Source organism: Anomaloglossus baeobatrachus, chromosome 2 (assembly GCF_048569485.1).
Source record: "Anomaloglossus baeobatrachus isolate aAnoBae1 chromosome 2, aAnoBae1.hap1, whole genome shotgun sequence".
Taxonomy (NCBI): domain Eukaryota; kingdom Metazoa; phylum Chordata; class Amphibia; order Anura; family Aromobatidae; genus Anomaloglossus; species Anomaloglossus baeobatrachus.
Window position 1 is genome coordinate 183,135,513 of NC_134354.1, and position 15,683 is coordinate 183,151,195.

Sequence of the window (15,683 nt, forward strand, 5' to 3'; positions counted from 1 at the left end):
GTTCGGGCAAGACACCATTTACCTCGTCCAAAGGGACTCAGAGGACGCAAAGAAACTCAGATTCGTGGCGGGCTCACACGCGCCCCAAGAAAGCAAATGGAGGTACCGCTTCCAAAGCGGCTACCTCATGACTTCCAGCCCCCTCCCTCCGCATCGCCGGTCGGGGGCAGGCTCTCCCGCTTTTCCGGCATTTGGATGTCACAGGTCAAAGACCGGTGGGTGACGGACATTTTGTCTCGCGGGTACAGAATCGAGTTCAATTCTCGTCCTCCAGCTCGGTTCTTCAGAACCTCCCCACATCCAGACCGAGCAGATGCTCTGCTGCAGGCGGTGGGCTCCCTAAGAGCGGAAGGAGTGGTGATCCCAGTCCCTCCTCAGGAACAAGGGCAAGGGTTTTACTCCAATCTCTTTGTGGTTCCAAAAAAGGACGGCTCGTTCCGTCCTGTTCTGGACCTAAAACGGCTCAACAAACATGTGCACGCCAGGAAGTTCCGGATGGAAACCCTGCGTTCTGTCATTGCCTCAATGTCCAGAGGAGACTTCCTTGCCTCAATAGACATCAAAGATGCTTATCTCCACGTGCCAATTGCTACAGAACATCAACGTTTTCTACGTTTTGTGATAGGAGACGACCATTTTCAGTTCGTAGCTCTGCCATTTGGTCTGGCAACAGCCCCACGGGTCTTCACCAAGGTCATGGCGGCGGTGGTAGCAGTCTTGCACTCTCAGGGACACTCGGTGATCCCTTACCTAGACGATTTATTGGTCAAAGCTCCCTCTCAAGAGGCATGTCAGCACAGCCTGAATGCTACGCTGGAGACCCTACAGTCTTTCGGATGGATCATCAACTTTCCAAAGTCGATCCTATCACCGACTCAATCACTAACGTATCTTGGCATGGAGTTTCATACTCTAGCAGCGATAGTGAAGCTTCCGCTGAACAAGCAGCGGTCACTACAGACAGGGGTGCAATCTCTTCTGCAGGGCCAGTTGCATCCCTTGCGGCGCCTCATGCATTTCCTAGGGAAGATGGTGGCAGCCATGGAAGCAGTTCCCTTTGCGCAGTTTCATCTGCGCCCACTTCAATGGGACATTCTCCGCCAATGGGACGGGAAGTCAACGTCCCTGGACAGGAAAGTCTCGCTTTCCCAGACGGCCAAGGACTCCCTACAATGGTGGCTCCTTCCCACCTCATTGTCACAGGGAAGATCCTTCCTGCCCCCATCCTGGGCAGTAGTCACGACAGATGCGAGTCTGTCAGGGTGGGGAGCAGTATTTCTCCACCACAGGGCTCAGGGGACGTGGACTCCGCAGGAGTCCACCCTTCAGATCAATGTTCTGGAGATCAGAGCAGTGTATCTTGCTCTACTGGCCTTCCAACAGTGGCTGGAAGGAAAGCAGATCCGAATCCAATCGGACAACTCCACAGCGGTGGCATACATCAACCACCAAGGAGGGACGCGCAGTCGGCAAGCCTTCCAAGAAGTCCGGCGCATTCTAATGTGGGTGGAGGACAGAGCATCCACCATATCCGCGGTTCACATCCCAGGCGTAGAAAACTGGGAAGCAGACTTCCTCAGTCGCCAGGGCATGGACGCAGGGGAATGGTCTCTTCACCCGGACGTGTTTCAGGAAATCTGTCGCCGCTGGGGAGTGCCGGACGTCGACCTAATGGCATCCCGGCACAACAACAAGGTCCCGGCATTCATGGCGAGGTCGCGCGATCAAAGAGCTCTGGCGGCAGACGCCTTGGTTCAAGATTGGTCGCAGTTTCAGCTCCCATACGTGTTTCCGCCTCTGGCGCTCTTGCCCAGAGTGCTACGCAAGATCAGATCCGAGTGCAGCCGCATCATACTCGTCGCTCCAGACTGGCCGAGGAGGTCGTGGTATCCGGATCTGTGGCATCTCACGATCGGTCGACCGTGGTCACTGCCAGACCGACCAGACTTACTGTCCCAAGGGCCGTTTTTCCATCAGAATTCTGCGGCCCTGAACCTGACTGTGTGGCCATTGAGTCCTGGATCCTAGCATCTGCAGGATTATCTCAAGGAGTCGTTGCCACAATGAGACAAGCTAGAAAGTCGAATTCGGCTAAGATCTACCACAGAACGTGGAAGATTTTCTTATCCTGGTGCTCTGCTCAGGGAGTGTCTCCCTGGCCATTTGCATTGCCCAAGTTTCTTTCCTTCCTGCAATCGGGGTTAGAAAAGGGCTTGTCGCTCAGCTCCCTTAAAGGGCAAGTTTCGGCACTATCCGTGTTTTTTCAGAAGCGTCTAGCACGTCTTTCTAAGGTGCGCACGTTCCTGCAGGGGGTCTGTCATATTGTGCCCCCGTACAAGCGGCCGTTAGATCCATGGGATCTGAACAGGGTACTAGTTGCTCTCCAGAAGCCGCCCTTCGAGCCTCTGAAGGAAGTTTCCTTTTCTCGGCTGTCACAGAAAGTGGCGTTTCTTGTTGCGATCACATCGCTTCGGCGAGTGTCTGAGCTGGCAGCTCTGTCATCCAAGGCTCCCTTCCTGGTGTTCCACCAGGACAAGGTAGTGCTGCGCCCTATTCCGGAGTTTCTCCCTAAAGTCGTATCCTCTTTTCATCTTAATCAGGATATATCCTTGCCTTCGTTTTGTCCTCATCCGGTTCACCGGTATGAAAAGGACTTACGTTTGCTAGATCTGGTGAGAGCACTCAGAATCTACATTTCCCGCACGGCGCCCATGCGCCGTGCCGATGCACTTTTTGTCCTTGTCGCTGGTCCGCGCAAGGGGTTGCAGGCTTCTAAAGCCACCCTGGCTCGATGGATCAAAGAACCAATTCTAGAGGCCTACCTTCTGCGGGGCTTCCGGTTCCTTCAGGGCTAAAAGCCCACTCAACCAGAGCCGTGGGTGCGTCCTGGGCATTACGTCACCAGGCTTCGGCTCAACAGGTGTGCCAGGCAGCTACCTGGTCCAGTCTGCACACTTTCACCAAGCATTATCAGGTGCATACCTATGCTTCGGCGGATGCCAGCTTAGGTAGAAGAGTCCTGCAGGCGGCAGTGACACCCCCGTAGGGGAGGGCTGTTTTGCAGCTCTAACATGAGGTATTTCTTTACCCACCCAGGGACAGCTTTTGGACGTCCCAATCGTCTGGGTCTCCCAATAGAGCGCTGAAGAAGAAGGGAATTTTGTTACTTACCGTAAATTCCTTTTCTTCTAGCTCTTATTGGGAGACCCAGCACCCGCCCTGTTGTCCTTCGGGATGTTTTTTTGTTGTTTGCGGGTACACATGTTGTTCATGTTGAACGGTTTTTCAGTTCTCCGATGTTATTCGGAGTTAATTTGTTTAAACCAGTTATTGGCTTCCTCCTTCTTGCTTTGGCACTAAAACTGGAGAACCCGTGATACCACGGGGGGGGTATAGCCAGAGGGGGAGGGGCCTTGCACTTTTAATGTAGTACTTTGTGTGGCCTCCAGAGGGCAGTAGCTATACCCCAATCGTCTGGGTCTCCCAATAAGAGCTAGAAGAAAAGGAATTTACGGTAAGTAACAAAATTCCCTTCTTTTGTTTACTTACCGTAAATTCCTTTTCTTCTAGCTCCAATTGGGAGACCCAGCACCCGCCCTGTTCCCTTCGGGCTGTTGTTTTTTCGTGTACACATGTTGTTCATGTTGAATGGTTTCAGTTCTCCGAAATTTCTTCGGATTGAAGTTACTTTAAACCAATTTATTAGCTTTCCTCCTTCTTGCTTTTGCACTAAAACTGAGGAGCCCGTGATGCACGGGGGGTGTATAGGCAGAGGGGAGGGGTTTACACTTTTTAAAGTGTAATACTTTGTGTGGCCTCCGGAGGCAGAAGCTATACACCCAATTGTCTGGGTCTCCCAATTGGAGCTAGAAGAAAAGGAATTTACGGTAAGTAAACAAAATTCCCTTCATTCCCTACTTGGACGATCTCCTAGTCAGGGCCCCGTCTCGGGTGGCGTGTCAACAAAGTCTATCTGTCGCTCTGGCGACTCTCCAGCGGTTCGGGTGGATCATCAACTTCCCGAAATCCAAGTTGACACCGACCCAATCACTGACGTACCTTGGGATGGAGTTTCATACCCAGCAAGCGTTAGTCAAGTTTCCGAGAGACAAACAGCTTTCTCTGCAGGCAGGGGTGCAATCCCTTCTTCGGAGTCAGTCACACCCCTTAAGGCGCCTCATGCACTTCCTGGGGAAGATGGTGGCAGCTATAGAGGCAGTCCCGTTCGCGCAATTCCATTTTCGGCCACTCCAATGGGACATTCTCCGCAAATGGGACAGGAGTTCGGCTTCCCTCGACAGGAACGTCTCTTTCCCTTGCAACCAAGACGTCACTTCAGTGGTGGCTCCTTCCCAACTCTGTTGCAGGGAAAATCCTTCCTACCCCCAACCTGGGCTGTGGTCACCACGGACGCGAGCCTGTCAGGGTGGGGAGCGGTTTTTTTTTCTCCACCACAGGGCTCAGGGAACCTGGACTCCGATAGTCATCCCTTCAGATCAATATTCTGGAGATAAGGGCAGTGTATCTAGCCCTATTGGCTTTTCATCGGTGGCTGGCGGGCAGGCAGATCCGTATCCTGTCGGACAACGCCACTGCCGTCGCATACATCAACCACCAAGGCGGCACTCGCAGTCGTCAAGCCTTCCAGGAAGTCCGACGGATTCTGCAGTGGGTGGATGCCACAGCTTCCACCATCTCCGCAGTTCACATCCCGGGCGTAGAAAACTGGGAAGCAGATTTTCTCAGTCGTCAGGGCATGGACGCGGGGGAATGGTCTCTGCACCCAGACGTGTTTCGAGAGATCTGTCGCCGCTGGGGAATGCCCGACGTCGATCTCATGGCGTCACGGCACAACAACAAAGTCCCGGCATTCATGGCACGGTCTCAGGATCACAGAGCTCTGGCGGCGGACGTGTTAGTTCAGGATTGGTCGCAGTTTCAACTGCCTTATGGGTTTCCTCCTCTGGCGATGCTGCCCAGAGTGTTACGCAAGATCAGGTCCGACTGCCGTCGCGCCATTCTCGTCGCTCCAGATTGGCCGAGGCGGTCGTGGTACCCGGATCTGTGGCATCTCACGGTGGGTCAACCGTGGGCGCTTCCAGACCGCCCAGACTTGCTGTCACAAGGCCCGTTTTTCCATCTGAATTCTGTGGCCCTCAACCTGACTGTGTGGCCATTGAGTCCTGGCTCCTAGCGTCTTCAGGGTTATCTCAGGATGTCATTGCCACCATGAGACAGGCCAGGAAGCCTACGTCCGCCAAGATCTATTATAGGTCCTGGCAAATCTTCCTATCCTGGTGCGCTAATAACGGTTTTACTCCATGGCCATTTGCCTTACCCACTTTTCTTTCATTCCTTCAATCCGGAATGGACAAGGGTTTGTCACTTGGCTCTCTCAAGGGCCAAGTATCGGCGCTCTCCGTGTTTTTTTTTCAAAAGCGCCTAGCCAGGCTTCCGCAGGTCCGCACGTTCCTGCAGGGAGTTTGCCACATAGTCCCACCTTACAAGCGTCCGCTGGAACCCTGGGATCTTAACAGGGTGCTAACGGCTCTTCAGAAACCAACTTTCGAGCCGCTGCGGGATGTCTCTCTATCACGTCTTTCGCAGAAGGTGGCCGTCCTAGTGGCAGTCACATCACTTCGGAGAGTGTCTGAGCTTGCAGCGCTGTCATGCAAAGCCCCCTTCCTGGTGTTTCACCAGGAGAAGGTGGTTCTGCGTCCGGTCCCGGAATTTCTCCCTAAGGTGGTATCCCCTTTTCATCTCAATCAGGATATCTCCTTGCCTTCATTTTGCCCCAATCCAATTCACCAGTGTGAAAAGGATTTGCACTCTTTGGATCTTGTGAGAGCACTCCGGCTCTACGTGTCTCGCACGGCGCCCCTGCGTCGTTCAGATGCACTCTTTGTCCTTGTCGCTGGCCAGCGTAAGGGCTCGCAGGCTTCCAAGTCAACCTTGGCTCGTTGGATCAAAGAACCGATTCTCGAAGCCTACCGTTCTTCTGGGCTTCCGCTTCCTTCAGGGCTGAAAGCCCATTCTACCAGAGCCGTGGGTGCGTCCTGGGCATTGCGGCACCGGGCGACTGCTCAGCAGGTGTGTCAGGCAGCTACGTGGTCTAGTCTGCACACTTTCACGAAACACTATCAGGTGCATACCTATGCTTCGGCAGACGCCAGTCAAGGTAGGCGAGTCCTTCAGGCGGCGGTTGCCCACCTGTAAGAGGGGGCCGTTTTTTTTTCGGCTCTTTTTATTGAGGTATTCTTTTACCCACCCAGGGACTGCTCTTGGACGGCCCAATTGTCTGGGTCTCCCAATGGAGCGACAAAGAAGAACGGAATTTTGTTTACTTACCGTAAATTCCTTTTCTTCTAGCTCCTATTGGGAGACCCAGCACCCGCCCCTGTACACTTCGGGCTGGTTGTTTTTTTTGTGTACACATGTTCATGTTGAATTGTTCTTTTGGTTCATGGTTTGCAGTTCTACGAACATCCTTCGGATTGCATTTACCCTAGACCAATTTATAAGTTTTCTCCTTCCTGCTTTTGCACCAAAACTGAGAAGCCCGTGATCCACAGGAGGGTGTATAGGCAGAGGGGAGGGGTTACACTTTTTAAAGTGTAATACTTTGTGTGGCCTCCGGAGGCAGAAGCTATACACCCAATTGTCTGGGTCTCCCAATAGGAGCTAGAAGAAAAGGAATTTACGGTAAGTAAACAAAATTCCCTTTATAGAAAAATTTATTTTTCACCGCGCTCAATTTTTGTTTTTTCAGTAGACTATATGCTAAAATTAATGGTTACTGTTGGTTTTTTTTTTTTTTTAAATCTAGATATCTTGTGTTGGATGAAGCAGATAGAATGCTTGATATGGGATTTGAGCCCCAAATTCGACGAATTGTTGAGCAAGACACCATGCCACCTAAGGGCGTTCGGCAGACTATGATGTTCAGTGCTACCTTCCCCAAAGAAATTCAGGTACAGACAAAAACAAAACAAAATACCATGGCTATGTATGTATGTTATATATTTAATATATATATATATATATATATATATTTAATATATATATTTAATATATATATATATATATATTTAATATATATATATATATATATATATATATATATATATATATATATATATATATATATATATATATATATATATATATATATATATATATATATATATATATATATATATATATATATATATAATAAATAAATATTAAATATATATATAATTTAATTATTTTTATATTTTTGTTTTCCCACTCCAGATTCTTGCAAGAGACTTTCTGGATGAATACATTTTCCTGGCTGTAGGCAGAGTGGGCTCCACTTCTGAAAACATTACACAAAAAGTGGTCTGGGTGGAGGAGCTGGATAAGCGATCCTTTCTTTTGGATCTTCTTAATGCAACTGGTAAACTACTAGTCCTGAAATTTCAAACAAACCTACTATTTAATTTCTACAAGGGGCTGCTGATAAGTCTTTGGCTTTACCTACAAAGAAGCGAGAGCGAATGATGAAACTTTACATTTATTCCACATACTCTCCACTTCTTACATCAGTATTCCAAGTTCTGTAAGTCTAGCAAAAAGGATTTCGGTTGGGCCTCAAACCAGGCATCTGCAGCAGCCATGGAATCAGAAATGGTGTGAAATTTTGTACCCTTGAGGTGTTTCTTCAGGTTTGGAAACAGTTGATAGTCGGAGGGAGCTAGATCCTGTGAATAAGGTGGTTAGTCAACCAGCTGGAAGCCCAGCTCTGCCAGTTTTGCCATGGGCGCTTGTGCAGTGTGAGTGGAAGCGTTGTCTTGCAGGAACAAGATTCCTTTGGACAGCTTACCGTGCCTTTTGACCTTCAATTGGTCCAAAAGTTAAGTGTAATACCTTGCATTGATGGTGGAACCCTTTTGAAGGTAGTCCAATAGCAGCACGCCCTCCTTATCACAAAACAGACATCATCACCTTAGTGGTTGATTTTTGCACCATGAACTTCTTTGGATGGGGAGAACCACTGTGAGGTCTCATCCATAATGACTATCTAGGAAGTTCTTATCAGTCCGGAAACGCTGACAAATGGATCGGGACGTTATCACTCTCGTGCTTCTCTGATCTGTTGCCAAACATTTGGGGACCCACTTTGCAGATAGCTTCATCATGTCCAAATGTTTATGGATAATGACACAAACACGTTCACGGGAAATCCCCATGATGTCTGTTATTGCTTTAGCTGAAATTTGTCGATTCTCCAGTATGAGGTTGTGCACAGCATCAACAATCTCCGGAACAACAACTCCTCTTGTTCCTCGTCATTGGTGCTGCAGTGGACCATTTTAAACTTGGCAACCCAATTCTTAACTATTGAATATGAAGGGCACTGAGCCCCCAATGCCTGCAACATATCACCATGAATATCCTTTGCGGATTGTCTGCTCTCAGTTGCTGTGAATATTGCATTAGACTCCACCATATTGTTTTCTTCGGCGCTCCATTGGGAGACCCAGACGATTGGGTGTATAGCACTGCCTCCGGAGGCCACACAAAGCATTACACTAAAAAGTGTAAGGCCCCTCCCCTTCTGGCTATACACCCCCAGTGGGATCACTGGCTCACCAGTTTTCTGCTTTGTGCGAAGGAGGTCAGACATCCACGCATAGCTCCACTGTTTAGTCAGCAGCAGCTGCTGACTGTCGGATGGAAGAAAAGAGGGCCCATACTAGGGCCCCCAGCATGCTCCCTTCTCACCCCACTTGCGGTTTGTAAGGTTGAGGTACCCATTGCGGGTACGGAGGCGGGAGCCCACATGCTGTTTTCCTTCCCCATCCCCCTGAGGGGCTCTGAGGAAGTGGGATCTTACCGGCCTCCAAGCCCTGAGGCCGGGCTCCGTCCACAGACCCATTGAACCTGCTGGATAAGGAGCCGGGGTACCGTTCAGGGACAAGGCCCTGCAACATTCAGGTACTCTGTGTCCCCCTATGGACTGGCCGCGCACACTCCAGACTTGCTGGGTGTGCTAGTGCGCCGGGGACAGTAGCGCTGCGCGCTGGGGTTTGAGTCACTGCAGCTTGGCTGAGTGACTTTGTGTTGGGAACTACCGCGCCGGCCGCTCCGGGAGCGGCGGCGCGGCTGGGACTTGTAGTGCGCCGGGGACTTAGCGCCGACCGTGCTTTTACGACGGCGGAGCTTATAAATCTAGTCCCCGGCTTTTGCGGCCTAGCTCCGCTTCGTTCCCGCCCCCTCCCTGTCAATCAGGGAAGGGGACAGGCGTTGTTGGAGTTAATCCGTGCTTCAAGGGGGTCCCAGGCATCTCAGCCTGACGGCTCTGATTCAGATGACAGTCCCAGGCAGCCTAAGCGTGCTCGCTGGGAGAGACCCCCCCACGTCATCACGCGGATCAGGGTCTCAGCGAGAAGAGTCTCTACATGATGAGACAGAGGAGGGTGATCAGGAGTCTAATCCTGAAACCGCTCTCAATCTGGATACTCCTGATTGGTGACGCCATGGTAAATGACCTTATAGCGGCCATCAATAGACTGTTGGATATTTCTCCCCCAGCCCCTTCTGCAGAGGAGGCAGCTGCACAGCAGGAGAAGTTCCATTTCAGGTATCCCAAGCCTAAACTGAGTACTTTTCTGGACCACGCTGACTTCAGAGAATCAGTCCAGAAACACCATGCCTACCCAGATAAGCGTTTCTCCAAACGTCTTAAGGATACACGTTATCCCTTTCCCCCTGACGTGGTCAAACGCTGGACCCAGTGTCCAAAGGTGGATCCCCCAATCTCCAGGCTTGCAGCTAGATCCATAGTTGCAGTGGAAGATGGGGCTTCACTTAAAGATGCCAATGACAGACAGATGGACCTTTTGGTTAAAGTCTGTCTATGAAGCTATTGGCGCGTCGTTTGCTCCAGCATTCGCGGCCGTGTGGGCACTCCAAGCTATTTCAGCTGGCCTGGCACAGGTGGACTCTATCATATGTCCAGCAGTGCCGCGAGTAGCGTCCCTAACCTCGCAAATGTCTGCGTTTGCGACTTACGCTATCAACGCTGTCCTGGACTCTACAAGCCGTACCTCAATTGCGTCTGCCAACTCTGTTGTCTTGCGCAGAGCCTTGTGGTTAAAGGAATGGAAAGCGGATTCTGCTTCCAAAAAATGTTTAACCAGCTTGCCGCTATCTGTAGATAGACTGTTTGGTGAACAATTGGCTGAAATCATTAAGCAATCCAAGGGTAAGGACTCCTCCTTACCCCAGCCCAGATCAAGCAAACCTCAACAGAGGAAGTGGCAGTCGAGGTTTCGGTCCTTTCGAGGCTCCAGCAAGACCCATTTCTCATCGTGCAAAGGGACTCAGAAGGAGCAAAGGAGCTCAGATTCCTGGCGGGCTCAGTCACGCCCCAAGAAAGCAACCGGAGGAACCGCTTCCAAGGCGGCTGCCTCATGACTTTCGGCCTCAGCCCTCCGCATCCTCGGTCGGTGGCAGGCTCTCCCGCTTTTGCGACATTTGGCTGCCACAGGTCAAAGACCGGTGGGTAGCAGACATTTTGTCTCACGGGTACAGGATAGAATTCAGTTCTCGTCCTCCGCCTCGGTTCTTCAGAACCTCCCCACATCCCGACCGAGCAGATGCCCTTCTGCAGGCGGTGTGCTCACTAAAAGCAGAAGGAGTGGTGATCCCTGTTCCTCTGCAGGAACAAGGGCAAGGTTTTTACTCCAATCTCTTCGTGGTTCCAAAAAAGGACGGCTCGTTCCGTCCTGTTCTGGACCTAAAGCTGCTCAACAAGCATGTGAACGCCAGGCGGTTCCGGATGGAATCCCTCCGCTCTGTCATTGCCTCAATGTCTCAAGGAGATTTCCTTGCATCAATAGACATCAAAGATGCTTATCTCCACGTGCCGATTGCTACAGAGCACCAACGTTTCCTACGTTTCGTGATAGGAGACGACCATCTCCAGTTCGTAGCTCTGCCGTTTGGTCTGGCGACAGCCCCACGGGTTTTCACCAAGGTCATGGCGGCAGTGGTAGCAGTCTTGCATTCTCAGGGTCATTCGGTGATCCCTTACTTAGACGATCTACTTGTCAAAGCACCCTCTCAAGAGGCATGCCAACACAGCCTGAATGTTGCGCTGGAGACTCTCCAGACTTTCGGGTGGATCATCAACTTTTCAAAGTCAAACCTGGCACCGACTCAATCACTAACGTATCTTGGCATGGAGTTTCATACTCTCTCAGCGATAGTGAAGCTTCCGCTGGACAAGCAGCGGTCTCTACGGACAGGGGTGCAGTCTCTCCTTCAGGGTCAGTCGCACCCCTTAAGGCGCCTCATGCACTTCCTAGGGAAGATGGTGGCAGCAATGGAGGCAGTCCCGTTCGCGCAGTTTCATCTGCGTCCACTTCAATGGGACATTCTCCGCCAGTGGGACGGGAAGACAACTTCCCTAGACAGGAAAGTCTCCCTTTCTCAGACGGCCAAGGATTCTCTGCTATGGTGGCTCCTTCCCACCTCATTAACGCAGGGAAGATCATTCCTGCCCCCATCCTGGGCAGTGGTCACGACAGACGCGAGTCTGTCAGGGTGGGGAGCAGTTTTTCTCCACCACAGGGCTCAAGGGACGTGGACTCAGCAGGAGTCCACCCTTCAGATCAATGTTCTGGAAATCAGGGCAGTGTATCTTGCCCTATTAGCCTTCCAGCAGTGACTGGAAGGAAAGCAGATCCGAATTCAGTCGGACAACTCCACAGCGGTGGCATACATCAACCACCAAGGAGGGACACGCAGTCGGCAAGCCTTCCAGGAAGTCAGGCGAATTCTCATGTGGGTAGAGGAAAGAGCTTCCACCATATCAGCAGTTCACATCCCGGGCGTAGAAAACTGGGAAGCAGACTTCCTCAGTCGCCAGGGCATGGACGCAGGGGAATGGTCCCTTCACCCGGACGTGTTTCAGGAAATCTGCCGCCGCTGGGGGGTGCCGGACGTCGACCTAATGGCGTCTCGGCACAACAACAAGGTCCCGACCTTCATAGCGCGGTCTCGCGATCAATGAGCTCTGGCGGCAGACGCCTTAGTGCAAGATTGGTCGCAGTTCCGGCTCCCTTATGTGTTTCCACCTCTGGCACTCTTGCCCAGAGTGTTACGCAAGATCAGATCCGATTGCGGCCGCGTCATACTCGTCGCCCCAGACTGGCCGAGGAGGTCGTGGTACCCGGATCTGTGGCATCTCACGGTCGGCCAACCGTGGGCACTACCAGACCGTCCAGACTTACTGTCCCAAGGGCCGTTTTTCCATCGGAATTCTGCGGCCCTGAACCTGACTGTGTGGCCATTGAGTCCTGGATCCTAGCGTCTTCAGGATTATCCCAAGGGGTCGTTGCCACCATGAGACAGGCTAGGAAGTCCACTTCTGCTAAGATATACCACAGAACGTGGAAGATTTTCTTATCCTGGTGCTCTGCACAAGGAGTATCTCCCTGGCCATTCGCGTTACCTGTCTTTCTTTCCTTCCTGCAATCTGGGTTGGAAAAGGGCTTGTCGCTCGGCTCCCTTAAAGGGCAAGTCTCGGCCCTATCCGTGTTTTTTCAGAAGCGTCTAGCACGACTTTCTCAGGTGCGCACGTTCCTGCAGGGGGTTTGTCATATCGTACCTCCGTACAGGCGGCCGTTAGATCCGTGGGATCTAAACAAGGTCCTTGTTACTCTCCAGAAGCCGCCCTTCGAGCCTCTGAGGGATGTGTCACTTTCTCGACTCTCACAGAAAGTGGCCTTTCTGGTAGCGGTCACGTCTCTTCGGAGAGTGTCTGAACTAGCAGCGCTGTCATCCAAAGCTCCTTTCCTGGTGTTCCACCAGGACAAGGTAGTGCTGCGCCCCATTCAGGAGTTTCTCCCTAAGGTGGTATCCTCTTTTCATCTTAATCAGGATATCTCCTTGCCTTCCTTTTATCTGCATGCAGTTCATCGGTATGAAAAGGATTTACATTTGTTGGATCTGGTGAGAGCACTCAGAATCTACATTTCCCGCACGGCGCCCCTGCGCCGCTCGGATGCACTCTTTGTCCTTGTCGCTGGTAAGCGCAAAGGGTCGCAGGCTTCCAAAGCCACCCTGGCTCGATGGATCAAAGAACCAATTCTTGAAGCCTACCGTTCTGCTGGGCTTCCGGTTCCATCAGGGCTGAAGGCCCATTCTACCAGAGCCGTGGGTGCGTCCTGGGCATTACGACACCAGGCTACGGCTCAACAGGTGTGCCAGGCAGCTACCTGGTCGAGTCTGCACACTTTCACCAAACATTATCAGGTGCATGCCTATGCTTCGGCGGACGCCAGCCTAGGTAGAAGAGTCCTGCAGGCGGCAGTTGCCTCCCCGTAGGGGAGGGCTGTCTTTGCAGCTCTAACATGAGGTATTTCTTTACCCACCCAGGGACAGCTTTTGGACGTCCCAATCGTCTGGGTCTCCCAATGGAGCGCCGAAGAAGAAGGGAATTTTGTTACTTACTGTAAATTCCTTTTCTTCTAGCTCCTATTGGGAGACCCAGCACCCGCCCTGTTGTCCTTCGGGATTTTTGGTTGTTTTTCGGGTACACATGTTGTTCATGTTGACTGGTTTTCAGTTCTCCGATGTTACTTCGGAGTGAATTTGTTTAAACCAGTTCTTGGCTTTCCTCCTTCTTGCTTTTGCACTAAAACTGGTGAGCCAGTGATCCCACTGGGGGTGTATAGCCAGAAGGGGAGGGGCCTTACACTTTTTAGTGTAATGCTTTGTGTGGCCTCCGGAGGCAGTGCTATACACCCAATCGTCTGGGTCTCCCAATAGGAGCTAGAAGAAAAGGAATTTACGGTAAGTAACAAAATTCCCTTCTTCTTTATCGTTCCTTTGGGAGACCCAGACCATGGGTGTTTAGCTTCTGCCTCCGGAGGACACACAAAGTACTACACTTAAAAGTGTAGCTCCTCCCTCTGAGCTTATACACCCCCTGGTAGCCAGTTTATCGCTTTGTGTTCAGGAGGTCATACATCCACACATACATTCTCATCTGATTTGTTTGACTTTTGGAAAGAGTTTGAAGAAAAGCGGGTCCATGTCTGGACTCCCGGCATGTCCCTTCTCACCCCACTGTGTCGGCGGTGTTGTTAAGGTTGATTTACAAGGCTGAAGCCTTACATGCCGCGCTCCTTCACCATCCCTTCTGGGCTCTGGCTTGAAGTGGGAGCCAGCACGGTCTCCATGCCTGGCAGGAGTCTGGTCTCCATCCACAGCCCCTTGAGGATTCTGTTGGACCGGAGCACTCATCCCCAGGGACATGGCCCTGCGTCTCAGCAGCTAAGTACCTGAGATGTTTATGTTGGGGGTCCCGGTTCTTTATTGTATGGGGAGAGTATGCTGTATATGATTTGTTTTAACTTTTCCGGCGGGTTCTCCAGCTTTTGCCAGAGAACCGCGCCGATGGTGCCTGCTTGTCGGCCTCGCCGATTTAAATTTAGGCCCCGGCTTCGCCGGAGGCCTAGTTTTGTTTTCCTGCCCTCGCATGTCACTCATGCAGAGGGACAGGTTCGGCTCCTCCCGGCGTCCGTTCTACACAGGGGAGGGACACTCCCCACTGCTGGGGCGTCCCTCCTTCCCTGCAGGTCTCTATAGCCCTCCAGTTCCCGCTTTTATAGGCAAGCCCCATTTCTCAGGCAGAGTTCACTCTGCTCTGGGACATCCTGCATTCTGCATCTCTGCTGAGGTGCTGCGCACTGGGGGACCGGGCTTCGGGATCTGGAGGGCACACAACACCGCGCTCAGCGGTCTGGTAAGCCACAGACTCTCTCCGGTTGTGGACCTCTGTATATTCTCCCTGGGGTTCATTCTCTGCAAAGCCCCCACTCCAGCAGCAAGGAGCAAGGCTCCAAAGCTTTATGCTGCATGTAAGCGCTTGCTGCCTGAGCCGAGCATTTATCCACACTGATGGTTGCTCTAACTTGGCGGTGCCACAGCCTGGAGTCTCACCCCCAGTGGTCTCTCATGCTGCTGCTGCTGCACCTGTGACTGAACCTCCGGCCTGGGTAAAGTCCTTTTCTAGGTCCATATCCCAGTCATTTGCTGAGTCCATGGGACTTTTGTCCAGTACTTTGATGAATATGCATCAGCCCCCCTCACAGGGTGCCTCTAATACTCTTGACAGAGGACTCCTATCCTCTGACCTCCGTCCATCAGAGCGCACGGAGGATTCATCATCTGATCCCAGACCCCGTCCTTCTAAGAGAAGGCGCAGGGTTTCCTCCCCCTCCCCATCCCACGGCTCTGTCTCAAGAGCTGACTCAAGATGAGGAGGATGCCCTCACTGGGGGCTCGGAGGCTATGTATCCCATCGATTTCTCTGAGGGTGACTCGGACCTTAGTGATTTGATTGCTTCTATTAATTCTGTGCTGGATCTCAATCCGCCAGTGTCAGAGGAGCAACTCTCTTTGGCAGAAAAACATCAGTTTACCTCGCCGAAGAGTGTGTGTTCTTTAACCACTCCAGTTTTCAGACCGCTGTGACCAAACCCAGGGCCTGCCCTGACAAACGCTTTCCAAAGCGTGGTTCTGATGACCGGTTTCCATTTCCACCTGAGGTGCTCAAGGAGTGGTCTCACTCCCCAAAGGTAGACCCTCCGGTGTCTAGGCTCTCAGCCCGGACCGTTGTGTCGGTGGCTGACGGCACCTCACTT

The 15,683-nt window shown here is 51.8% G+C and overlaps 1 protein-coding gene across 6 annotated transcripts in view; it reads left to right on the top strand.

Moving 5' to 3' along the window:
• Positions 1 to 15,683, top strand: part of DDX3X (DEAD-box helicase 3 X-linked) — a 105,755-nt gene that overhangs the window by 67,967 nt on the left and 22,105 nt on the right. For all 6 annotated transcript variants that reach the window (XM_075335518.1, XM_075335520.1, XM_075335521.1 and 3 more), the window contains 2 exons: positions 6,827 to 6,971; positions 7,276 to 7,420. In XM_075335518.1, the coding sequence (XP_075191633.1) occupies positions 6,827 to 6,971; positions 7,276 to 7,420 (290 nt within the window). The remainder of the gene's footprint in view (positions 1 to 6,826; positions 6,972 to 7,275; positions 7,421 to 15,683) is intronic.